This window comes from Pectinophora gossypiella, chromosome 14 (assembly GCF_024362695.1).
Source record: "Pectinophora gossypiella chromosome 14, ilPecGoss1.1, whole genome shotgun sequence".
NCBI classification, from domain to species: domain Eukaryota; kingdom Metazoa; phylum Arthropoda; class Insecta; order Lepidoptera; family Gelechiidae; genus Pectinophora; species Pectinophora gossypiella.
Genome location: NC_065417.1, coordinates 2,195,108 through 2,221,525, shown reverse-complemented (window position 1 = coordinate 2,221,525; position 26,418 = coordinate 2,195,108). Strand labels below are relative to the sequence as shown.

Here is a 26,418-nt window from a genome sequence, read left to right as displayed (position 1 = left end):
TTCACCCTGTCCGCAAACTAAAACTTCATCGGGTTAGATTGCGGCCACATAAAACTCATACCGGGTGGCTGTAAACAACATTTTTAAATGATTTAAATAGGTAATTTTCGGTGGCCGAAATGAATCGAAAATTTAGTATTTTAACGGGCTGAGGGGTGCCACTTTGAGGACTCCCACCACCTAAATATTTTGCTAGGGCCGCCACTGTCTTATGTAATATAATTTGTCACCCTGGCTGACAACTAAGACTTCATCGGGATAGATTTCGGCCACAAAAAACTCATACCGGGTGGCCGTAAACAACATTTTTAAATGATTTAAATTGGTATATTTCGGTGGCCGTAAATGAATCGAAAAATTTTGTATTTTGAGGGGCTGAGGGGTGCCACTTTGAGGTCTTGCACCACCTAAATATTTTGCTAGGGTCTCCACTGTCTTATGTAATAAAATTTGCCCAGTCTCGAAAATGTCAAGATCGCTTATATAGATACCTTACTGATTTATTACATAACATAAACAGCCTATATACGTCCCACTGTTGGGCACAGGCCTCCGTTCAATCAACCGGAGGAGGTATGGAGCATACTCCACCACGCTGCTCCACTGCGGGTTGGTGCAGGTGTTTTTACGGCTAATAGCCGGGACCAACGGCTTAACGTGCCCTCCGAAGCACGGAGACATCTTACTTTTTTCGGACAATCAGGTGATTCAAAAAAAACCCTTACCAAACAAAGGACAGTCTCACAAAGTGATTTCGACTATGTCCCCATCGGGAATCGAACACGGACCTCCAGATCGTGAGCCTAACGCTCTTACTACTAGACCACGGAGACTGTTGTGTGTGTGTTATTGATTTATTAGTTATCTATATTTCACCGAAACCTTTAATTATTGACTAGACTCGGCAGCAATCAGCTTTATCACCAATATTCGTGTTTTTATCGTTCTAAATATCTATTTATACTTTTATATCGCTGATATATCAGTTGGCACTCAGATTCGTTGTCGCCATGTCCTGTGCAATCTACTTCATCGGGTTCGTCATCATCTTGGTGATATATGCGGTGAAGAAAAAAGACCCTGAGCCAATCTTTGGTATTTATTCAGTGCCCGGAAAATGGTACTATTTGAAGTATTGCCTGTTTGCCTGTCTGTATTACTTTAGAAAGGTAAGTTGTATATTTAGGGTGGTATTAATAAACTCCAGGTATTAATAGCCTCCGTGGTCTAGTGGTTAGAGCGTTAGGCTCACGATCTGGAGGTCCGGGTTCGATTCCCGATGGGGACATTGTCGAAATCACTTTGTGAGACTGTCCTTTTTTTGGTAAGGTTTTTTCAGGCTTGAATCACCTGATTGTCCGAAAAAGGAAGATGATTCCGTGCTTCGGAGGGCACGTTAAGCCGTTGGTCCCGGCTACTACCCGTAAAAACACCTCCACTAACCCGCATTGGAGCAGCGTGGTGGAGTATGCTCCATACCCTCTCCGGTTGATTGAGGGGAGGCCTGTGCCCAGCAGTGGGACGGATATAGGCAGTTTATGTTATTGACTAAAACTAATCTCAGCTGAGACTCCCCTCAAGATCATGCTCAAGTCCCTGTTTTATATAAGAACTGTCATATTGACATGATCTTGAGGGCAGTCTCGAAGCTGAGATTAGTTTATTAATACCACCCTTAGTCTTCTTCTTCTATAGTGTGGGTTGTGAGGTGGATTACCAACCCCATCAACCCTGGTGTCAGGGTTATTATTGACACGACAAAGACTCCTGACATGGCTTATGTAACGACTACTTACAGCAGTAAGTGTTAACCGGGAGCAACGCCTTAACGCGCCTGTCGAAGCGCCGATCATCTTACTTTCGGACATTCGGATGATCAGCCTGTAATGTCCTAACCAAACCAGGGATCACGGAGAGATTTTGTTTCATTTCACTGTTCTATTTTATGTACTTCCTCCTATATTTCCCGAACACTGACCTGTAATGTCCTAACCAAATTAGGGATCACAAAGTGATATGACATGTCCCCACCGGGGTTCGATCCTGGGACCTCCGGAGCAACGCTCAACCACTGGACCACAGAGGCCTTGCCTCTACGGCAATGACGTTATGCTTATATAAACTGCCTATATACGTCTGACTGCTGGGCACAGGCCTCCCCTCAATCAACCGGAGGGGGTATGGAGCATACTCCACCACGCTGCTCCAATGCGGGTTGGTGGAGGTGTTTTTACGGCTAATAGCCGGGACCAACGGCTTAACGTGCCCTCCGAAGCACGGAATCATCTTACTTTTTCGGACAATCAGGTGATTCAAGCCTGAAAAGTCCTTACCAAACAAAGGACAGTCTCAGAGTGATTTCGACAATGTCCCCATCGGGAATCGAACCCGGACCTCCAGATCGTGAGCCTAACGCTCTAACCACTAGACCACGGAGGCTGTTAAGCCACTAAAATAATGTCTTATTCTTCAGTATGGCAACAAGACGCGTGAAGCGGGTCTGGACGGAAGTGCGGGGCAGGGTGTGAAGGCCATCTCGCGACCTGCCGAAATGGAAAAAGCTCAGGTGTTGAGTGACCATGAAAAGGTGACAGAAAAGAACATCATTAGTTACTTCTTTCATACATAAAGCCACGCTCGTAATGGAGTGGACACCATCATCAGACGCAGAAGTAATCAGGGGGATAAAAAGTCCAAATCAAAGCAATTCACCTAAAATGCAATATTGCTATTTGAAGGTTCGAAGGTTGATGGTAAGGCTGGCAGGACCAAAAAGGACGTACATTGACCAAAAGGAGATGTCCGTAGAAAAGGTTTAGTACGATCTACTCTGAACCGGCGTGTATGAAACGATTGATGAATGTGGACGAAGCAAGAGAAGTGTGTCAGGATCGAAGCAAATGGAATTCCATAGTCTCTGCTTACTCAGGTTGGAAATAGGCGTGAGTTTATGTATGTATGCAATTTGTAATTTCTCAACTTACTTTTGCGCGCATGTCAAATTCCTATATTGCTTTTTACATGCATTTCTTATGTGTGGTCTTAACCCCTCAGAACTCAACTTGCAGCCGCTTTTGACACGAAGTCCTGATATGCAAGAATTTTGTACGTTTATTTGCCATATGTTACACTTTCAGCTGCTTATCTTCCAGGGTATGTCGTAAAAACCGACAGAAAGGTTGTGCCCTTAAGGGTAGTTTCCAACTAGTGAAATCAGTTACTTTTTATTAAACGTCAAAACACGATATTATTACAGAATTTGTACGAAAAAGCAACCCGTGACGTCATAAAAAAGTGTCAAAATGGCGCACTTATTATTGAATTTTTATTAAAATTAATAAATAAGTTAATAAATAAAAAAAAGAGAATGTTTTAGTAACCTTTAGATCTGTCTTTATTTAAGTAGTAATCAGAAATTCATAATTTATCCTGAACCTAGTACACCCAACCTAGTACAACAACACCCAATTAGTGCGTCTTGCCTTGAAAAACCCCAAATTATACATATCGGAAAACAATGACTCAGAAAAGAATTGCATTCTTAAGCGGTTCGCATAATGAAGGAGCAAGCGAATCTAGTGGTTCGAAGAGAAGGAATGTCGACCACATTCGATGAAATCCCTCTCCGCGCCGCGCCGTGTTAGTTTCCCCTATTCCCAGTAGTCTTACCAAGTATTCTTACCGACTAGCCTTACCGAGTAGTTTTACCGAGTAGTCTTACCGAGTAGTCTTACCGAGTAGTCTTACCGAGTAGTCTTACCGAGTAGTCTTACCGAGTAGTCTTACCGAGTAGTCTTACCAAGTAGTCTTACCAGTTGAACTACTCTGTACCTATTTATCAAATGAACTTGGTAAATAAATCGATCATTTTCAGGCATTTGACGCAGTATTCTTCATATCAGCGACGAAGAGTGAAGATGATAAGGGTATTTACGTGATAGCCGGCTGTGAGAGACGGCCTATGGGCATGTGCAATGGACTGTTTTATATTGGGGTGAGTACCTTCTCTGTGGTGAGTGACACCATAATACAGGTGAATTTAACTCCTAATCGAGTAAAGTTATGAAGGTTTGTTTTTCTAAATTCTTCTCCTCAGCCATAACACCTTGCGAAATAACGTAGATTCAAAAATGTTAAATTGGCCTTCAACAAGTTTATCCCTTTTGGACTTTCCAGTCTACATTAATATACAGGGTGTTAGTGACATCGTAACGAATACTAAGGGGGATGATTTAGACCATGATTCTGAGTTAATGTCAAGTGGAATTTTCCGTCACAAAATTCACTTTTTTTAGTTTTATTATTATTTTTTTCACTTGATATTAACTCAGATTAATGAGCTGAATCATCCCCCTTAGTTTTCGTTGACGATGTCACTTACCTGTAATTAGGTACTTCGAGAAAAATAAATCGCCTATTTTAATAGCTCTTCTGTACATTCGTGTTAACATCACCCTTTTCCTCCAGCTGCCTGGCAAAGGCCTCCTTTGCAGCAAGAAGCTGCCAGACACGGTACTTTTTGGGGCTGACGTGTTCTCGTTCGGAGCCGAGGGTCTGATCATCACGCCACGAGAACCCATGGAGCGGTGGACCGTGGCATACAAGGGGGAGATGTGGTAAGGAGGTTTTTTTTTTTTCATGACTACTTAAAAATTTCTTTCTTAGAAATAATAGAATAATAGGGTAGGATTATTTCAAGCACATAGACGAATTGGTATTAGGAAGCCCAATTACTAAACTGTATAACAATATTGTCCGTTTTTTTTAAGGACGTCTACGACCCCGTGCCGAGGTTTTTCTTGCAGCTTCTTTTCCCCGGCTATACAGGTTGTGAGAAGCTGCAGTAGTTTTACGCGGACGAGACGTTCGTTATGTAAAAAAATACGATTCAAAATGTAACTACTTATGTTACCTCTTAAATAAAACAATTATTAAATTTTTGAATAAAAATAAAATCAAAACTCATAATCAGAAACATACGTAACTTCGTCATGTCAACTAGGCGTTTAAGTGTTCTGAATCTGACCTGGTCCAAACGAACCCATTACACTAGCGACATTGCCCCGTCGCACAGCCACTGACAGGCGTTGGACAAGGTAAGGCGCAGATCTAGGGTCACCCCCTTGCAATTTTGGATTGGATTTTACTAATTCCTAATCCTGTAACCTGTTCTTCTCTATAGGTATCAGAATGATCCTGAGAAAGTAGTCCAGGTGGAGTTCAGTGGAGAATGGACCGCCACCACCGACTACTTCGACTACGACACGGATCTCCACCCGCCCACCGTCATCCGCTCCATCGCCCGGGAGAAGTGGAGCAGGAAGTATTTCCAGGACCTTAAGAAGTGAGCACTCAACACTTAAGTTTTCTTCAAAACATACTAAACAGCCTCTTTAGTGAGACGGCATATTCTGTGGTCCAGTGGTTGAGCGTTGGGCTCACGATCCGGAGGTCCCGGGTTCGAAACCCGGGGACATAATCACTTTGTGATGCCTAGTTTGGTTAGAACATTGCAGGCTGGTCACCTGATTGCCGAATGTAAGATGATCCGTGCTTCGAAAGGCACGGTTAACAGTTACTGCTGTAAATAATTGTCGTTACATGAGCCATGAGGAGTCTTTCGCGTCAATAATAACCCTGAGCCCCAGCTATTATTTACTTATGTAGGTATGTATATAGTCGTTACATGAGTAACATCAGGGGCCTTTAGCGGCTCAATAGTAACCCTGACACCAGGGCTGATGAGATCGGTCATTGATCTCACAACCAACACGAGAGAAGAAGGGTTGAGCTACAAATTGGGATAAGTGCAGAAGGATGTTTCTTTTTTGAAGACACTTACTGACCCCGATTCCTGCAGACACCTCCCAAATTTACTTTAAGTTATACCTGTCATTTTCTTATCCGCCGAAAAGGAAAGGGATGGATGGTTGACAGCTTTTAACTTTAGGAAGAATGAGTAAATTAATGAATAACCCGGGCGAATCAAAAAGGTATCTCGCTGGTATGCAAACCGTTTGACGTGTGCTGTCAACTGAATTCTGTCGGGTAAGCGGACCCCGTGAACATGGGATAACGCTAGGGAGATAATTATATCAAGTATTTATTATTTACTTTATTATTTATTTATAGGTACTTAAGTACCTATATAAATATATAAATAATAAATACATAAAAAGATCTTTTTATTTATTCTTCACAAAGTACAGTACAGTTGTGCATTATTTTATGTGGGTTACATAAAATAATGCACAATTAGAGGGTATGTACGAGGGGAGACTGGCGCCCGAGATAAGCCAGAGCCTGTGTTTCGGGATCACGGATGTCTTAACATTAATTATATGTAAGTATACGTGTTTAAGTTAAAGCTAAGAAATATAATTGGAGATGGAGGGTGTGTGTGCGTGCGTGCGTGCGTGCGTGCGTGTGTGTGTGTGTGTGTGTGTGCGTGCGTGCGTGCGTGTGTGCGTGCGTGCGTGTGTGTGTGTGTTTGTGCGAGGGTGAGTGTGCGAGAGAGAGTGGGTGTTTTTTGGAGAAATTGGGGAAGTAGTTAAATATAACTTTTGTTTAAATCCACAGTGCTCACCAGTCCCATTACGAACAATTCGGTGTGCTGAAGTGTGAGTTCAATATCGAAGGAGAGACATTTGAATACACGCTACCTTCGTTCCGGGATCATAGCTACGGTGAGTATATAGTAAAAAATACCCAAAGGCGGCCTGGAAGAAATTGCTCTTTAGCAATAAGGCCGGAACCAAATTGTCACTTCTATCCTCCTTGCACACCCCGGACATTCCATTGGATATGATTAATCTTAATGTGTGCCGGCCTCATCTCCTAAGTGCTTCTTCTTCTATCGTGTGGGTTGTGAGGTGAATTACCAACCTCATCAACCCTGGTGTCAGGGTTATTATTGAGCCGCCAAAGGCCCCTGACATGGCTCGACTACTTACATCAGTAAGTAGTAACCAGGACCAACGGCTTAGCGTGCTTTCCGAAGCACGGATCATCCTACTTTTTGGACAATCGGGTGATCAACCTGTAATGTCCTAACCAAACTAGGGATCACAAAGTGATTTTCGTGATATGTCCCCACCCGGATTCGAACCCAGATCGTGAGCACAACGCTCAATCACTAGACCACGGAGGCGGTTGGTCATCCACCTCACAACCCACACGATAGAAGAAGAGTTATGAATTAACCTAAGCAAGGTGTTGTCTCATGCAGGTGACAGACGCGACTGGAGCCTGATGCACCGGTACGCTTTCCACCACATCTTCCTGCAGAACGGCAGCAGCATGAGCGTTGGCGTCATCTGCCAACCTTGCACAGCCTCCGTGTAAGTCACTGCCAAATGACACATTTATACTATACTTAGAACGACCTCCGTGGTCCAGTGGTTGGGCGTTGGGCTCACGATCCGGAGGTCCCATCATCATGATCAGCCCATTAACGTCCCCACTGCTGGGGCACGGGCCTTCCCTATGGATGGATAGGGAGATCGGGCCTTAAACCATCACGCGGGCCCAGTGCGGATTGATGGTTATTAACGACTGCTAATGCAGCCGGGACCAACGGCTTAACGTGCCTTCCGAAGCACGGAGGAGCAACTTTTTTTTGTGGTCACCCATCCTATGACCGGCCTTTGCGAAAGTTGCTTAGCTTCAACAATCGCAGACCGTTACTTATTAATTAATATAGCAGAAATTAACATATACAAAGGCAAGCAAGCTTATAAGTAAGACTATAGTATAGACTTTCCATCGCTGTAGTCGAAATTTTACACATATACTAACATCTTCCCAGGTTCGAAGCGGGTGAGATAGCCCTGGCTAACGGCAAGATCTTGCCTATCAAATGGGTGGACTTGAAGCTGCATCAGCACGGAGAAGAGGGCACGGCACCAAGAGACTATGCCTTCAGTTTCCAGGCTGGGGACGAGGTTTATACCGTGCAGGTAAGACAGCGAGCTGGGAGTTTTGCATCTCATAACTTTTATCATGTCTAACAGAAAGTGCCGTGCCGAAAGATGGGGCACGTCGGTTGAAATCTCGATACCTTACTTGCACCAATGAGTTATTATTTTTTCTCTAACACAGTTGGCTCCCCTTTTTTTGACGTGACTTATTGTAGATTTGCCGCAGGTGGCATTAACTACTTGGCCGGACAAATGGGGAGCGCTGAAGGCTCTCACCCGGTACAACGTTTTAAGACAACAGGCCTGAGGGCGCGAACCTTGGCTCAGGGCGTCGTCTGAGAAGAAAAATATTTGAATGTTGGCTCACCACCTATCACGTTGGTGTAACAGAAAGCTCGGTGAAGCGTGCTTACTTAAGTTTCTCTAGCGACGAATGTTCCTCTTACTGCCGCAATTGTTGTTTTTTTTTGACGTGACTTATTGTAGATTTGCCGCAGATGGCATTGACTACTTGGCCGGAGAAATGGGGAGCGCTGAGGGGTCTATAAAAAGCTTAAAGCTTAGCTTTTTACATCGGTCAATTTGTGTTGCTAGCACAGAAAATAAATAATGAGGGATTTAGTAGGTTAGGTTATAATAGGGGTGTCAGTCATATAAAAAAGAGGTGCACGATATTTAAGTATAAAAACAACCGACGTTTTTAGAGGAGCTCGGTGGCGCAGCGGTTAACGCGCTCGGTCTGCGATTGTCGAAGTAAAGCAACTTTCGCAAAGGCCGGTCATTGGATGGGTGACCACAAAAAAAAAGTTTTCATCTCGAGCTCCTCCGTACTTCGGAAGGCACGTTAAGCCGTTGGTCCCGGCTGCATTAGCAGTCGTTAATAACCATAAATCCGCACTGGGCCCGCGTGATGGTTTAAGGCCCGATCTCCCGTCCCATCCATAGGGAAGGCCCGTGCCCCAGCAGTGGGGACGTTAATGGGCTGATGATGATGACGAAAACAACCGATTTAAAACGTTTTAAACAAAATGTCGCCTTTTTAAACCCCAAAAAAATCGTTTTAATCTGTTGAAAACTCCAACAATAAAAAAAATTGTGTTTTAAACTTCTTTATAAGCAATTTTTGGTCACCTGACTTCATACATACATACATAAACTCACGCCCGTAATCCCTAATGGGGTGGGCAGAGCCACAAGTAATCAAAGACAACTTGCAGCCACTGTTGATACGATGTCTTAAGCTGGATATGATGAACCTTATGGTGATAAGGGATCAGCCTATCGCCCATAACATTAGTCCATCATGTTAGAGGACACAATCCCTCTGTCGGTCACCTGACTTCATGTTTCGTTTTAATTAGTAGTATATCAATAGAAAGTACTCACGACGGACCAACTAGAATTAAACACGCTAAATTATTAGTATCAATAACAGTAAGTATAGGTATTACACATTCAAAAATTCTCTTTTAGGTAGGTACTCCGTTATATCCCTACCTCGATAAAATCAAGAAAATGTATTTATACTTAATCAAGAAAAACATAATCATCAACAGCGGCCATTTTAAACCGAAATAAATGGTTGATTTCGGTTTTAAACGGATTGGTTTAAATGGTTTTAAACCGGCCTTACATAATATACACGACAAACTAAAAAAAAGTCTTCATAAAAGCGACAGGTTGTGACTATGTTTCTTTCTTACGTTTTAAATCGGTTGTTTTATATATACTTAAATATCGTGCACCTCTTATTTTAAACAACTCAAATGCCCTCACAGGTTCTAGTGGAGTATGAAGCAGTCCACTACGTGTCGAAGGACTGGGAGGCTCGCATGGTGGAAAGGTTCTGCAAGTTCGTGGTGAACGGCGTGCCCGGACGAGGAGTATCAGAGTTCCACTACAACAACAAGGAGGGACGGTCAGAGAATTACGCCAAGAGTGACCCTACGTGGTACCGGAAGATTTGCCACGAGATTTAGATTTTAATACTCCAAGCTTAGATGGGTAGATCTACAAAAATGCGGCGAAAACTTGGCGTCACATAAATGAATACTTAATAAGTTATGTCATTCAAAAATTTTAATAACTGGTTTTTGAATGTATTATATTCTAGGATATTTTTGAGTCCACGGTAATGTAAAGATATAGAATTCCGATATTATTCGAAAAACTACCCATGTTCTTGTAGGTATGACAAAATTTGACAATTTGTGATAACATAGAGCAACACGGACCTCCACACGGAGCTCTATGTGTGATAATGACAAAACATTTTAATTTAAAACTTAAGAAAATCAAACAATAATAAGTGTGCATTGTTTTAAGTTTACGCGGTTATTATCATAATTAAAACACATAATAACGGGTATTTCGACACTGTTGCAAGTGCCGAAAGACGAGAGTGACGAGAGAAGAGTCATCCCGTGATCATGGCACTTGCAACAGTGTCGAAATATCGGGAGTCTCATATCCCCATTTAAACGCGGTAAGAACCCGTTATTATGTGTTTTAATTATAATAATAATTGTATTTTTTTTATCAGCTGATTTATTAAATGTTTATATCTCCTAACGATAAGCTATATAGATAATATATACCTAGGCGGACACCTGTGAGTTCTGTGCCTATTGATTTCCGATTATAATTCTAATTAATAAATGTTACTACAGCATTAGTGAATACCTAAATGATACTGATGTTACAATTTGAAAAACTTCCTTCTCTTTTTGGAACTTGTATTTTGTTGTGCCCGAAAGGGTCTATGATGTGAAACTCATATTTTATGTAACTTACCAACTTGTTCACCATCATAGTACGCTACCTATGCAAATAAAGAATATTGAAAACTTATTAATTTTAATGTTACTTGATTGTACTCTTTCCATTTCTTGGTTGTTTTGTATTTCTGTATTATCTGTGTGTTCCGTGCTTCGGAGGGCACGTTAAGCCGTTGGTCCCGGCTATTAGCCGTAAAAACACCTCCACCAACCCGCATTGGAGCAGCGTGGTGGAGTATGCTCCGTACCCCCTCCGGTTGATTGAGGGGAAGCCTGTGCCCAGCAGTGGGACGTATATAGGCAGTTTATGTATGTATGTATTATCTGTGTGTGCAATAAAATATTTTGCTATGTTATAAAAATGTCTTTGCTATGTATATTTCGCTTGCCGCAGGGACTGGCCGGAGTACGCACAGGACCGCGAAAAATGGTAAGAGGAAAGGCACAGGAAAAAAAGAGATTTCTGCTTTTCACGCAGTAGTCTTTTTTCTACGTCAAACGTCTTCACAGCCCTCTAAACCAATGTACTTATGTCGAATTTGTTTTCGAATTCATGTTTAGAACATAAATAATTATCACGTGCTCAGCGGTGAAGGAAAACATCGCGAGGAAACCCACATTTCCGAGAAATGTTCGGCGGTGTATTGGGCTGGGTTTCCCTTCGCGGGTTGGAAGGTCAGACAGGCAGCCGCTTCTGTAAAAAAACCGGACCTTGTGAAAAACGAGATAATGCTAGGGGGATGATTTAAAAAACGTCTTCGAAGTAGGCTGAATGACGTTTATGCCTTTGTTATGTAGAAAGAAGCAGTAGTGTACGGTCACGAGTACTAATATGTATACTTACACTTTGAAACCATGTCACATTAACTTTTTTGAAAAATTTAACCAGTAGGTATCATTAAATGTCAAATTTGATAGTGCGACAGGGTTCTAACGTGGGTACATGATATTTCTCACGACTGTACAGGCAGGAACCGCATGGGATTCCCAGCTGTGACCTTGTCTGTAGCACGGAGCGTCCTTTCGCCCGCCAATCACGCTAATCGAATTGATTGACTGCGCAACTGTAATGGAATAATTGCCCACGCGCATCCTATTTGCATACAGCAAGTTCAACTTTTTTATTTCGCTGTGAAGGTAATAGTTTTTGAAGGCATGCGTAAGATCATAAGGCACTTAATGTATGTTGTAATTTGTAGCATTCCAGTACTAATATAGTTTTTAAGTCGAAACTATTTGGATCCATTGTTGTCCGTAAATAAAGAAAATTATTAAGTAAGTAAGTATTATTATAAGATATTTCTGAGTATTTGTGGCTCTACCCACCCCGTTAGGGATTATAACAGCTGAACACGTCATGTAATTACGTAAAATGAACTTTCCTCAATTGGCCACAAATCACGTCGACGGAAAGTTCGGTGAGGTGTGGGTATTTTGTTCATCTTGCGATGCACTTCTCGCTACCCCAATTGGGGTATAGTCGTGAGCTTGTGTTTATGTAAATTGGCTTGAGTCAGGTGTTTCTCCACCAGTGATGTGCCTTTCCCGGGAATTTTCCCAAAGTGGGAATATTCCTGTTGTAAAAACTCTTTAATAGTAAGGATCATCATCATCGTCACCAGCCCATTAACGTCCCCACTGCTGGGGCACGGGCCTTCCCTATGGATGGATAGGGAGATCGGGCCTTAAACCGCCACGCGGGCCCAGTGCGGATTGGTGGCTATTAACGACTGCTAATGCAGCCGGGACCAACGACTTAACGTGCCTTCCGAAGCACGGAGGAGCTCGAGATGAAAACTTTTTTTTTCTGTGGTCACCCATCCTATGACCGGCCTTTGCGAAAGTCGCTTAACTTCAACAATCGCAGACCGAGCGCGTTAACCGCTGCGCCACCGAGCTCCTCATAATAGTAAGGATACTGGCCGCTTTTTCGTATATTTTTTTTTTCACCTTTTATCTGCCGTGAATGTTACCAAAGTGGGAATATCCCCGGAAACGGCACATCACTCTTCTCCACCAACCCGAAATAGAGCAACATGGTGGAGTATGCTTCATACTTTATACCCATACTAGCATCGCCTACGTTGTCGACGTTTTCCCTCATTCAATGCTTACCACAAATATAATCCTCTCAAAACGACGTCCTGAGCCGAGATTCGCACCCAACTGGGTACTGGGTGAGAGCCCTCAGCGCTCTCCATTTGTCCGGCCAAGAAGTTAAGACCATTTGTGGCAAATGTACAATGTCATGTCAAAACCAAAAGAAAAGTCCTTTCTCCACTTTTTTTTATTTTAGACCTCATCATGTATCCTGCCCATCGCCATTTGAGGAATAAGGAATAATACGAAATAGAACAGCAACTATCCGCTCCCCACCAGTGGCTAGATTTAGCCACACAGTTTGGTTTTAGTCTTCAACCGTATGAGCGCTTGTACGATAACGTCAATGTGTAATGTCTGTGTAAAGTACGACTCAAAGGGGGTAAAGTCGATACGCACTGGTGCCGGGCAGAGAGTTACCGTGGTATTCTTTATTCTTTACCCTAATCTGTAAAAAAATATCACCCTCTATACTCACCGGTAGCAGTAAGGGGTCCCGTGAAGAGCTTCGGGTCTCCGAGACAGTCGGCCAGTCTGCCCTGGACAGACGGGATATCCATTCATGTGCACAAGTGATTTAGAATTCATTGTGACTTAATAAGGTGAGGTCGTTTATTTATATAATTTTGTGGGTAGCTATCTAGGTCTTAGTATAGTTACAGCCGAAGGCATAGAATAATTAATAAGAGTGTACTTATATAGAACGGTAACTCTATACTGATTCGCACAGAATTTTCTTCCATTTTTTCGTTGCAAGAAATGCCGTTTATGGTGTAGATACTAGAAACCACTTCCACCAAACAAAAAGTTCCGGAGTTGATTCCCGGTCAGATCAGTTCAGAAAAACGTTTCGTTTTTCTTTCTCCGCAAACGTTATTCAGGTAAGTAGAGTATACCGTAGGTGCCTGTTCCTTTCAAAGATCTAGGCCAACTTTTAAATCAATATCTTCTCACTCCTTTGTCACCACAAGACCCCCAAAATACGATGGACTTCGACGCGATCCTGGAAGACGTGGGCACCTTCGGGCGCTACCAGAAGCTGGTGGTGTATTTCATCCTGCTACCAGCCGTGCTGCCGTGCGGGTTCCATGCGTACGCGCAGCTGTTCATGGCCGCAGACGCAAGGCACTGGTGCCGCGTGCCCGAGTTGGAACACCTCCAGGATATTGGACTCGTTAAGAATCTCAGGTAGGTTTTTAGGTTTTTTACCAGATAGACCTCAAGCTGCTTCCTAAAGTCATTGAATAAGGAATAATACTACGTGTGCACCCCACCAGCGGCTGTACTAGGTTTACCTCAACCCCCTCGGTCTTACTTTAGTCTTTAATCGTATGGCGTCAGACGTCACACACGCGGATGCGCTTGTTCGATAGTGTCAATGTGTAGTGTCTTTGTAAAAAACACCTGTGTGATGGAGTATGCTCCATACCCTCTCTGGTTGATTGAGAGGAAGCCTGTGCCCAGCAGTGGGACGTATATAGGCTGGTTATGTTATGCATGTTATACCTAATTCTTCCTTCTTCCAGCATACCCCTAGAGCTAAAGAACGAAGCGTTGGAATACTCTGAATGCAGCATGTACAACCTGAACTACAGTGACCTGGTGAAGAACTACCCCAACTTGGAAGACGCCCTGATGAGGGAAGCTCCAGCAGAGATCGTCCCTTGTGCCCATGGCTGGATATATGAGAAGACCATCCATCCTAATACTGTAGTTACTGAGGTGAGTAGAACAGACATACAGATTAAAATTAGTCCGTAGTTCGTTTCGCCGACGCGATGGTATAGTCAAAATGGCTGAGACCCAGGAAGATCTAATCACAATGGTAGCTGACGTTAGTAGTCTCCAAACAAATGAGCCTTAATATGAACATGGACAAGATGAACCGACTGCACTCGAAGTTGTCGACGACTATACCTAGAACAAATAGTCCGGTTAGGTAAGTCCAACTTCGATAAAGAGACCAATCGACAAATCCAACTCAGCTGGACAGAGTTCTGAAAGCTTAGGCATTCTTCTCGTCCCAAATACCGCAGTCTTAAGACGCAAGGTCTTTGACCAGTGTGTGTTGCCAGTGATGACTACGGTACAGAGACATAGTCCTTGACCATGGACCTCATAAGAATGTTCAAGATCACTCAACGGGCGATGGAAAGGGCTGCACATTCTCTGCGTGATGGACTCCGGAACGAGGAGATCCGTAGAAGAACTAAAGTTACCGACATAGTCCAAACAATTGTTAAACAGAAGTGAAGTGATATGCTATCTTCCTCTTTCAGTGGAACCTGGTGTGCGACAAAGACTTCTACCCGACCCTTGGACTGGTTCTGTTAGCAGCCGGAGGCATCGTGGGCAACTACATCTTCGGCTACCTCCAAGACACCCTCGGAAGAAAACCTTCCTTCTTCATCTACCTGCTCATCGAATGTGTCTTCGGAGTTGCGACGGCGTTTGCGCAGAACTATGTCGTTTGGGCTATCTATAGAATCGGAGTTGGGTTTACTGTGCCTGCTATTATGGCCACGCCTTATGTTTTGGGTAAGAGTTTTCTTTTTGGAATTAAATTATCCGACTATTATTAATATGAACAGTTTACAAAACACGACTAAAACATCCTTTTTAGTTAAATCTAGTTGTAATTGAACTTAGCATGAATTTACTTCCTCACATAAAATACATATCTCAAGTGTTACAGTATGTTTCTGGAACAAGTTACCTCGAAACTACCTCTACAAATAAAATCGAGTGAACTTACCTACAGCCAGATCAAAAGGTTCTTAACAGCGAACTATGTAGCAGCTGACCTTTGATTGTGCCTCTTCAATTTCAGCAATAGAGCTGGTCGGTCCTCGCTGTCGAACGCTCTGCACGATTCTCTCCAACATCGCTTATTCTCTGGGCCTCATCCTCCTCGCTGGAGTAGTCTACCTGGTGCGAGACTGGCGACAGTTGGCGCTGGCTACCACGCTGCCGTTCCTCTGCTTCTTCTTCTACCTGTGGCTCATGCCTGAAAGCCCCAGGTGGCTGCTTGCTAGAGGACAGTTCGAAAAAGCTGAAGTAATTTTGAAGAATATGGCCAGGTAAATGATTATTTGGCGACGTCGCGTCGTGTCTTTAGAAGTGAAAGAATTAGCTATGGAAAGACAGGATCTAAAATGCTACACTGACAATAGCGTGGTTTTTAAGTTAAAGTCAGAGATTCCTTTATTTAATAATACGATACAACTATAGAATATTCAGAGCGCGACTTTCAAATTTAATATTCGATGAATGTTATATTCTCGTAAGTACCAAAAACTTTTTAATTTACTGACTGAAATACCTAGCTGAGAAATAATTTTTAACCACTTGTGTAAAGTAAATGGATGGAAGGCTTTTTTATCTCGCAGCGTTCTTTGTCGAGATATTGAATCATATGAGTGCCTACCTAGATCCTACAATGGCTACATTTACTGCAACTTCAGATACTTACAACTAAAGGTATAATTAGAAAAACTTTATATACTTACCTACACCATAAACAAAACAGTTAAGTACAGAAAAAAAATCAAACAAAACAAAAATTAAATTAAATAAAACTAAAACAAAACTCAAAATAAAATAAATTAAGTACTTATGTACAATTTTTTGTGTACTAAAGTTATTATTAATATTATTTCCTAATGACTTTCCCTATTTTGCTACTATAAAATGTTATTTGCTCTGCAGGATAAACGGCAAATCGTTGCCAGCTAACTACATGGTCCATCTCCGTCGCAAATACGAATCGGACAAGCTAAAACAAGATCTTGAGAAGGAGAAGTCCAGAAAATATGGCATCATGGACCTTTTCAGGACGCCAAATTTGAGAAAGAAGACCATAATCATTACTTTCATATGGTTCACGAACACCAGTGTATATGTCGGTCTGTCGTACTATGCTCCAGTTCTCGGTGGGAATGAGTTTTTGAACTTCTTCCTGGCTGGTGTGGTGGAGCTGCCGACTTATTTGTTCCTCTGGCCTTCCATGGAGAGGCTTGGGAGACGGTGGACGCTCTGCATGAGCATGGTGGTCGGTGGAGTCGCTTGTTTGACCACCTTTCTGGTTCAGCACGGTAAGTAGAAGAAACTAGGATTATGACTTAAACGAGTAGGTAATAGTTTTTTTTTTACATAACACAAGCTCACTACTATATCCCAATTGTGGTTTTGTGGTAGTCAGAGGTCTCAGCGTGCTTTTCTGTTAGACCAATGTGACAGGTGGTGAGCCGTATTGCCGTCTATAATGGTCGAACCAACTATGTTAGTGAAAAGTGCACTTCAGATAAATTCGTTTTCCATGTTTCTATATAGAAAATATTTCGTGTGTGCGTTGACTTCTGATGTGATGTCATTATAATGTCATATATATATATATATATATATATATATATATATATATATATATATATATATATATATATATATATATATATATATATGTAATCCGTGTCTGTGGTGTCCTAAATAATAAATGTTTCTTTCTTTCTTTCTATAAGTAAATTAATAACTCATTGGTGCAAGTCCGGTACCGGAGTTCGAACCGGGGTTTATAATTTTATAAAGGTAAGTACAATATTTTGGGATACGCACCTTTATAAACATCGTGGACACAAACATAGGACTCGAACATAGCTGGCGAGAAATGAGTGTACTTATAGGTATACTAACCGACCGAGCTAGATTCGGGGTGCAGCGTGCGCGGTAGATAGGTATAACACAAACAGACTACACAATACACATTCATGGAATTCGTATTTGTTTATACTTATTACTACTTACATTTATTTACTAGTTATACCTACATTAATATCTTCCTTTGTGATAATATTTGTTTATGTACACTCTAATTCTATTCTAATTCTAAGAACACGATGTTCGTGCGTCACCCTTTTATCTCAGGACGTCCACCACCACCTTATGATCATTTCGACAAACATCCGTCTTGCTTTTTTGTAATTGTTTAAGTAGTGGAAATTTGATATGATGTTGTTGCCTTTTTTTGTTTATGGCGCCCTTTTATAATAAAATATTTATATTCTATTCTACTATACACCTCTGCCTACCCCCTTTGGCGTGATGATATGTTACGTTTTGTATAACAGCTTCGTTAAACGTCACGAATACGTGAAAATATTTACAGATAGTGTTGATTTATTTTTCGGTAGTAATTTTTAGAAAGTCTTAGAAATAAACATTTTTTTACAGAAACTTACGTCACCCTAGCATTATACTGTGTGGGCAAGATGGGCATATCGTCATCGTTCGTGGTACTGCCGCTGATGGCGTCAGAATTGTACCCCACAGTGGTGAGAGGCCTCGGGATGAGTCTCAGTTCAGTTCTCGGCATGCTCGGGCCGATATTCATACCGCTTGTCAATTATCTGGTAAGATCTTTGAAGATCTTTGGAGTTAATGAGAATTAAATTAAATCAATAGAAAGATCTAATAAAGGAAACCATAGTCTAAAGAGTTATCGATCCGGCTCGAAGGACGAACAAACACTATATACTACTCGTTTTACTACTAATTAATCGTTTGTGGAATAGTAATTTCATACCTTCACTGTACAAAAACTTTTACTAGAAGACAAATTATTATAATAATATCCATATAATAATAAAAAGCAATAATAATAAAAGTATTTTAACAATTTTCTTCTACAGGGTTCAGATATAATGGTATTACCTCTAATCATCATGGGAGCACTCTTAGTAGCTGGTGGGATAGCAAGCCTTCTCCTACCGGAAACTTTAAATCAACATCTACCACAAACTTTGGAAGACGGAGAGAAAATGGGCCTTGACACAGATTTCTGCTGCAATCCACCCGTTAAGGAAACAAGGGCAAAAAAAGACAATGATGTAAAATTAGAACACCAATCTTGTACCGCTCTCTGCACTTGTCAAATGGTAAATGTGAATTTAGAAAACGATGCCTCTGTTGCTGGGAAAGAACACGAAAAAGTTGACTTTATTGTTGCTATTAAATGACAATAAAATGTAATTGATCTGATATTATTCTTAAGTTTAGAGTTAAAATTATATTTATTTGTACATTAAATAAATGTATTAATGTTTTGAATTTCACTTTAAACAATGTATAAAATACTCAAAATCCAAGGAATATTACTTAACTTTTTTTATTTTGTCTTCATTCGTATGTATCCAAAGCTATTTTTTGACATCAATGTAACAAAAAAACAACATCTTGTCTGTGATTTGATTTTTTTATCTGTCAGTCAAATCAGTCAATCAATTGTCAAGATCATATGTGCGGTTTATATTTCGGATTATGAAATAAATTTATTACTATAAAATATACAAGTTTTATCCGAAATAAATATGGCTATATCGTTTTTTCGCACTAGTGTAATAACGCGACATGTGAAAAGACAGTTGTACCAGAGCAAACGTAATTCTGGATACGTAGTTTTGTAAGTATCATTGATTTTCCGATTCTTGTTCCTATCTTGATTAAAATATAAACTTTTCATTACTGTAACTTGTGTTGTAATCCCTATAATAATCACAGGTTATTTTATTAACGATTTGCTGATGAATCGCTCAATGTTTTGATGTACTTGCTTATATACAATTAATATAATCTACTAACCTATTCGTATTATATATCAATTTGCACACATTTGAGACGCAAAAAGTTATAAGAGAAAAGATTAACCATTACAATATAAAAGTATAATATATACTTTTCGTTTTCAGGATCCCAGAAATAGGCGAAGATGGAGACGCCAATTTACTCCTATCAGACAATGGTTTGCCAGAATTCAATGATCTTACAATTGAAAAATGCATTGCTGCTATTAGCAAACAAAGCTTGGAGTATGAAAATGGGGTGAGGCAAGTTGAACAGTCGGCTGCAAAATGCAAAAATGCATTTAATGAAGTCTTTCAGCCCTTAGAGAAACTTGACACCCAATTAGAATTAACATGGGGCATGGCAAAAACATTGTACCTTGGCAACAGCTCACTGATGCCAACCAAAAATTACATACAAATTCACGAAAGAGCTCACAAGGCCCGATCAGCTAAATTTAACAGCATCCCTATCTTCCAAGCTGCTGTAGATGAAAAGAATCGCCTGAAAAAACTCACCGATGAAGAGCAGAGGCTTTTAGACAAATATATTCTGGAAGGCAAGTTAAACGGCCTGGATGTTAAAGGAATTAAAAAAGAGAGACTGGGTCTCACTTTAGCCAAATTGCAAAAAGAAAGGCAAGTCTTCCGTGAAAAGGTAAATGTTGCAACTAAAGTTTTCAGCAGCACAATAGATAATAGCAGATTTATGGAAGAATTCCCAGAGAGCCTAGCAAAGGCCATGTCTGTAAACAATGATGCCACCAAGGGCCCCTGGAAGGTCACCTTACAGCCTCATATATATGAACCATTCTTAGAATATTGTCCAGATAGAAATCTACGCTGGAATGTCTGGCAAGCATACATGCAGAGATGTTCAGGATATGGCAACAAAGACTTTGAAACAAGCACACATTTGGAAAAGATTCGCACATTGAGACAGGACCAAGCTAAAGCTCTAGGTTTTGACACATTTGTTGATATGAGCATGGAGACAAAAATGGCAGGGTCGATGGAGAATGTAACTAACATCCTTGATAGCTTACTTGAAAGTGCCAGACCCATGCAAGATGTTGAAATAGATGTCCTACAAGAATTTGCTGCAGAAAGAGGCTTTGATACAAAACTAGAACACTGGGACGTCCCTTACTGGCAAAGGAAGCAAAAATGGTCATTGTACAATTTTGACGAAAACAAAATTCGTGAATACTTCCCCCTGCCCAAGGTAATAAACAGTCTTTTCAACTTGTGTAGTTCTCTATTTAAAGTACAAATAGTTGAAAGAAGTAATGTTCATACATGGCACAAAGATGTGAAGTTTTATGACGTATTTGACGACTCGAGTAACAGACCATTGGCTGGATTCTACCTGGACCCTTACGCGCGACAAGACGAGAAGATACGGGTGTATGATGATGCCGGCTGGCATATATCAATTAGAAACAAATGCACTTCAACAGCAGTTCAGCCCTTGTCTGCATTAATCTTCAACTTCCAACCTCCAGTTGATGGAGTCAACTCTTTGCTGACATTCACTGAAGTCAGAAACCTGTTCAATAGATTTGGACATTCACTCCGCCATTTGTTAACCAAAGCTAATTATTCTGAAGTGGCCGGTCTGTCCAATGTTGAGTGGGATGCGGCAGAAGTTTGTGGACATGTCATGGTACATTGGCTCCACGATCCTCATACAATACGGGCAATCAGTGGCCATTACAAGACAGATGAATCTCTGCCAGATGATATCATGAACAACTTGAAGAATGTCAGACAGCACATGGCTGGCTATAATTTATGCAAAGAACTGTATCTCTCTCGACTGGATTTCGAACTGCACTCGAAAAAGACCTTTTGGCGGGACATAGTGCGCGACATGTGGCCGAAATACCACACCCTGCCGTTTTACAAATTTGATTCACATCCATTGTCATTTACTAAAATCTTCTCTGAAGAGTGGGCGGCGGCATATTATTGTCACTTGTGGTCGAAAATGATTGCAGCTGACATCTACAGTGCGTTTGAGGAAGCAAGAGAGGGAGACCAAGACATTCTAGCTGTTGGCAAGAGGTACAAAGACACCTTTTTAGCTTATGGAGGAGCGTGCCACCCGAGTGAAGTCTTCAGAAGGTTCCGCGGACGAGATCCTTCACCCCAGGCCCTGTTGAACAATCTTGGCCTCTCCAAAAAACTTCTAGAAGAATAAAACAACATTGGTTTAATTATTAGAAATGTATTATAATTTTATTCCTATTACGATTATAAATGTTTCTGTTACACAATGTTTGAAATATCTTACTACAAAACAACCTAAATTAAAAACGAACTGTGCATGACTCAGGTTATCCCTTTGATAAATGTTTCTGAAATATTTTTAAAACCTATTAGAAATTAGCTTATGTCCGTATACACAACAGGACCCTTCGTCTGATTCGATCGACAACCAGAGTTTCACTTTCGTAATATTTAGTACCTTCCGAGTAGTGTAAGAAAAATAATAGTACCTTTACAGTTAAACAAAAAACTTGAATTAATTTCCAGCAGGACCCTCCGTGGTTTGAAGGTCTTCAGACCATTGGTGTATATCCCTGTATAGCGGTGCATTAGTACCTTCAGATTATCTTCGTTTTCTTTTAAAACAAATATTAGTTTATAAGAAATAAATCTACAAAATTTTTATACTGCCAGCAGGACCCTTTTTTGTTTTGGTGCTTTCAGTCCAGACATTCATATTTCCTAGCAGCAGTATATTAGTACTTTTCAAAAAAATATCGCTTAATTAAAAAAAAATGTATTAAAAAGTAATAAGACTGATTCTTTATCAGAGAAAATATTCTAACACTTTTATTTATGTGATGCAACCAATGATCTACTATGATCTTTATTAACCCACGCTGAACAACGTTTGATTGATAATTTCTATTGGTAATTGTAATTTTGATTGGTAATTGTAATTTTGATTGATAATTCCTAATGTAAATTTTTGTAAATATAATTTATTTTTTGTTATAATTTTCATTGTGTTTTCCTTTTTGACGATATTAAACTACGTACCTACCTAATATAACATGAAAACTGATTTTTATTTCATTGGTTGCATCACATAAATAAAAGTGTTAGAATATTTTCTCTGATAAAGAATCAGTCTTATTACTTTTTAATACATTTTTTTTTAATTAAGCGATATTTTTTTGAAAAGTACTAATATACTGCTGCTAGGAAATATGAATGTCTGGACTGAAAGCACCAAAACAAAAAAGGGTCCTGCTGGCAGTATAAAAATTTTGTAGATTTATTTCTTATAAACTAATATTTGTTTTAAAAGAAAACGAAGATAATCTGAAGGTACTAATGCACCGCTATACAGGGATATACACCAATGGTCTGAAGACGTTCAAACCACGGAGGGTCCTGCTGGAAATTAATTCAAGTTTTTTGTTTAACTGTAAAGGTACTATTATTTTTCTTACACTACTCGGAAGGTACTAAATATTACGAAAGTGAAACTCTGGTTGTCGATCCAATCAGACGAAGGGTCCTGTTGTGTATACGGACATCTTATACTGGTAATAATTACTGTGCCCAGAGCAGTGCGCCTTCTCCGAATTCGGTAGGTACTTTTATATTTTCAGCACTAATATTGTACTATACCACCTGTAGATCAATGATCATCCGGGTTTTGTTCCCAAGCCCTCTCCATGTCGTAGATATCCTTCTTGATAGACTCGTCGTCGGGTAGAAGTTTGGCTGCAGCCTTCATCTCATCAATGGCTTTGTAGAGGTACCCTAGACGGGCGAGGGCGGCTGCGCGTCTTGCGATGCACTTCGCTCGGCTTCGCCGGTTACCTTCGCACACCGGCTTCATCAGATCGATAGCAGAGGAGGTGTCTTGTACCTGATATTGAATTTGGAAGAAGCGTAAAGGGACGCCACTTTGCATTCTATGGGATGGCAGTAATTATCATACGTACATAATTTAGATGGTACTTAAAACCAATTCCTGCATTAAAACACATAACGGGTTCTTACCGCGTTTAAAGCAGGGATATGAGACTCCCGATATTTCGACACTGTTGCAAGTGCCATGACCACAATCCTAGCAGCTATGGCTGCATGTCATCCCGTGATCTTGGCACTTGCAACAGTGTCGAAATATCGGGAGTCTCATATGCCTGCTTTAAACGCGGTAAGAACACGTTATTATGTGTTTTAATTATGATAATAACCGCGGAAACTTAAAACAATTCCTGTATTACCCATACTTTATTGACTACTACTAAGATATCATAAGTATAAACTAATATACTTCTTCAAAGTCGTGTTGATACTTGATGATAGTCGCATCAGTCTTCTATCGTGTAGGTTGTGAGGTGGATGACCAACCCTGATGTCAGGGCCGCCAAAGGCCCCTGACATGGCTCATGTAATGAATGACTACGTGCTTACATCAGTAAGTAGGAACCGGGACCGCGCTTTACGTGCCTTCCGCATCCTCTTACTTAATGGTTCGCCTTACTTTCGGACAATCTGGTGATCAGCCTGTAATGGTCCTAACCAAACCAGGGATCACGAAGTGATTTTTGTGATATTCCCCACCGGGATTCGAACCCGGGACCTCCGGATCGTGAGCTCAACGCTCGACCACTGGATCACGGATACCGTCGCATCAGTTGCATTTATAGATAGCCTTTTAAATTTTATTAACCATTACCACGCAAATCTGCGTGTGTAGGATATTCTAAATAGATTTACACCTTAAAATTAAGTTCTAGGTAATACAAAACCCATACTTACACACTTATTAAAGTTACCAAGTGCAAAGTGCGTAGCGGCTCTGTTAGCATACAAACTTGGTAATTTATCTGACAACGAGATGCCATGAGAATAAGCACTGATAGCACCCAGGAAGTTACCGTTGCGAAAGAACTCGTCACCTTTGTTCTTGCACCATTCAGGGTCTTGCTCTTCTGGACGCAGGTCCTCGGAGACAAAGCCTGAAAAGACGATGTAATTTGCATTGTATTTTACAAAATTTATTATTTTTATAAATTTAAAATGTATTTTACATTAAAGTAGGCTACTACTACCGATCATAATACTACACACTATCTAATCGTATCTGTTACGTAAAGACGACGGTGAAATCCGGCAAATTGCTTATTTGATTCATTCTTTAATTCCTGAGTGGATCTTTTTTTTTATACTTCCTAATTTCCTACTCCTAGAAGATAATAATATACAACATAAGCTCACGATATTCCAAACGGGCAGTCATTTATAGGTACATCACAATACACATTCATTTCATCGCAAGATGAACTTGTACCTACCTATACCTCAACGAGCTATACCTAAAGCCTAGGATCCCAAGGAAAACAATACAATTAATGAAGGGGACGGCGCGTACGCAGTCCCCACTACCAAAAATAACGCACCCGAGTTATCCACATTAGGGATAATCGCAGGGGTCAACCCGTCCGCAGTGCAATGGACAGGCCTCGCCCTGGGGGAACCGCCTTCTTGATCACGGTGTCCCCTGTGCCAGGTAAGTATGCTTTTCGGAGCTCAACTCAAACTATTTATGCGTTAGCCGGCGAATCTTAACACCGCGATGTAGAAAATGTAGTGAACGGAACAGCGACATCCAGCGGATTCTTGAGGAACTAATAAACAATAATTTTGTAGATAGCTGTGATACAATTAAAAGAATTATTACCTATCATCTTTGTATTAATTGTGATTATTTTCTGTTTGATATATTTAACTTTCGTAAAACGCATTTATTATTTGTCTGCTGTTAAGAGTGACGCACTTGACGTAAGTTTTTGACTAGTTCTGATGTACCGCCTGGGTAATGCGTAGATTAGCTACTCGTTTCATAACATACCTACCTAGTTAAAATTTTACCTGTAGCTCTTCTGGCTAAAGTAATATTCTTTAGCCAAGCTTGTTCCTCATCAGCCACAGACTCCCGACTAGGAGTAGGGAAAGTCCTAGGAGTATGTTTAATTTCCAAAACCCCTTGCTGTCTTAGCCGCGGCAACACTCTTTTCGCGGCTTCTTCTTTCTTTTTCTCTACATAATCCGACCTCACTGGGGTTTTAACGGGTATCGACGGCTTTTTTGGAGTCGGAGGTCGTCTAATTGGTGGTTTTTTGTCGCTTTCGTCCTCCGATGAAGATAGCTCAGTTATAGTTACTCCTGAGCGTAGTCTCTCTTCAATCTGCGGTACCGCACTAGGTATTACAGCTAGTTTAACGCGTTCTTGTTTTTGTTTCCACTGTTCTAAATCTTCCATGGCTTTGTTTCTTTCAGCATCGCGTCTGGCATCCATTAACGCGTGTTGGTCAGCATCTATAGCCATCGCTCTTTGGACAGAGAACCTCTCCAAGTGTGATTTTTTTATCTTTTTATCCTCCGACTTCTGTTTTGCTTCCTCTTGGCACTTCTCAAGGATTTCCTGTTTGAGTTTCATCTTTTCCGGTTTAGTCAAATCTTTTTCCAAGGTCTCCCATTGACAAATCTCTCGTTTTACTAAATCCATTACGATAATATCTTCTTTCACTATGCATTTGCTTTTCTCACTATCTATGTCGTGTAAAGGATACAATTCAAATATAAAAGGACTGAAATGTACCTTAATGTAAGAGTCGGAAGTAAATATATCCGGTTTTTCATGATGGACAGGATTCAACGGAATTTTTATATTTAATATTTTATCGGTTTGTATCCACGTATAATCTTTCACTAAAATAGGCATTTTTGAAAGGTTTATCGATAAAAATATAGGCGAAAATGTTATTATAACTCTTACAAAGAAATACGCAATACCCCTGCAGCTTTTAGTATTTATTTGTCGCCATGGTAAAGTAGATTTTTTTAAACTTTGGCGCCAATAAGCTTTTATTTCACGCAAATGAGTAAAAAATAAATTGAAATGTTTTGGAAAACTCTAAACTAAAAGATGCAAATAGATACAAATAAGTAAAAGTGGCCCACAAAACTCTTTAT

General features: G+C 40.6%; 4 protein-coding genes, 1 long non-coding RNA gene and 1 other non-coding gene across 6 annotated transcripts in view; 4 read left to right on the top strand and 2 right to left on the bottom strand.

Moving 5' to 3' along the window:
* Positions 1–26,418, top strand: part of LOC126372600 (uncharacterized) — a 209,997-nt gene that overhangs the window by 30,507 nt on the left and 153,072 nt on the right. The window lies entirely within an intron of this gene.
* LOC126372504 (uncharacterized) lies at positions 968–10,773 on the top strand. Its single transcript, XM_050018301.1, has 9 exons — positions 968–1,169; positions 2,474–2,587; positions 3,875–3,994; positions 4,468–4,616; positions 5,183–5,344; positions 6,580–6,686; positions 7,229–7,340; positions 7,808–7,958; positions 9,698–10,773. The coding sequence occupies exons 1-9, from the start codon at positions 1,011–1,013 to the stop codon at positions 9,896–9,898; spliced, it is 1,275 nt and encodes a 424-aa protein (XP_049874258.1). The 5' UTR covers positions 968–1,010; the 3' UTR covers positions 9,899–10,773.
* Positions 13,782–18,807, top strand: LOC126372472 (beta-alanine transporter-like). The gene is made up of 7 exons (XM_050018253.1): positions 13,782–13,984; positions 14,323–14,518; positions 15,076–15,334; positions 15,627–15,876; positions 16,505–16,890; positions 18,023–18,201; positions 18,481–18,807. Exons 1-7 carry the CDS (start codon positions 13,782–13,784, stop codon positions 18,805–18,807), a joined length of 1,800 nt encoding a protein of 599 aa, XP_049874210.1.
* LOC126372450 (uncharacterized) lies at positions 19,076–21,689 on the top strand. The gene is made up of 2 exons (XM_050018218.1): positions 19,076–19,250; positions 19,537–21,689. The coding sequence occupies exons 1-2, from the start codon at positions 19,159–19,161 to the stop codon at positions 21,611–21,613; spliced, it is 2,169 nt and encodes a 722-aa protein (XP_049874175.1). The 5' UTR covers positions 19,076–19,158; the 3' UTR covers positions 21,614–21,689.
* On the bottom strand, positions 22,994–26,167 carry LOC126372583 (dynein axonemal assembly factor 4-like). The gene is made up of 3 exons (XM_050018413.1): positions 25,315–26,167; positions 24,202–24,401; positions 22,994–23,302 (listed from the first exon to the last, which is right to left on the bottom strand). The coding sequence occupies exons 1-3, from the start codon at positions 26,165–26,167 to the stop codon at positions 23,069–23,071; spliced, it is 1,287 nt and encodes a 428-aa protein (XP_049874370.1). The 3' UTR covers positions 22,994–23,068.
* Positions 24,798–24,960, bottom strand: LOC126372901 (U1 spliceosomal RNA). The gene has a single exon (XR_007567241.1). It is a non-coding gene; the product is annotated as a U1 spliceosomal RNA (small nuclear RNA).

Excerpts from the sequence above, each read along its gene's own strand:
- LOC126372504 (XM_050018301.1), top strand. The coding sequence starts at position 1,011 with ATGTCCTGTGCAATCTACTTCATCGGGTTCGTCATCATCTTGGTGATA. Across the intron at positions 7,341-7,807 it reads CAACCTTGCACAGCCTCCGT|GTTCGAAGCGGGTGAGATAG; the intron begins GTAAGTCACTGC and ends ACATCTTCCCAG. Across the intron at positions 7,959-9,697 it reads ACGAGGTTTATACCGTGCAG|GTTCTAGTGGAGTATGAAGC; the intron begins GTAAGACAGCGA and ends ATGCCCTCACAG.
- LOC126372583 (XM_050018413.1), bottom strand. The coding sequence starts at position 26,167 with ATGCCTATTTTAGTGAAAGATTATACGTGGATACAAACCGATAAAATA. Across the intron at positions 24,402-25,314 it reads TTTAGCCAGAAGAGCTACAG|GCTTTGTCTCCGAGGACCTG; the intron begins GTAAAATTTTAA and ends TCGTCTTTTCAG. Across the intron at positions 23,303-24,201 it reads TTGGTAACTTTAATAAGTGT|GTACAAGACACCTCCTCTGC; the intron begins GTAAGTATGGGT and ends ATTCAATATCAG.
- LOC126372472 (XM_050018253.1), top strand. The coding sequence starts at position 13,782 with ATGGACTTCGACGCGATCCTGGAAGACGTGGGCACCTTCGGGCGCTAC. Across the intron at positions 15,335-15,626 it reads GGCCACGCCTTATGTTTTGG|CAATAGAGCTGGTCGGTCCT; the intron begins GTAAGAGTTTTC and ends CTTCAATTTCAG. Across the intron at positions 18,202-18,480 it reads TACCGCTTGTCAATTATCTG|GGTTCAGATATAATGGTATT; the intron begins GTAAGATCTTTG and ends TTTCTTCTACAG.
- LOC126372450 (XM_050018218.1), top strand. The coding sequence starts at position 19,159 with ATGGCTATATCGTTTTTTCGCACTAGTGTAATAACGCGACATGTGAAA. Across the intron at positions 19,251-19,536 it reads AATTCTGGATACGTAGTTTT|GATCCCAGAAATAGGCGAAG; the intron begins GTAAGTATCATT and ends TTTCGTTTTCAG.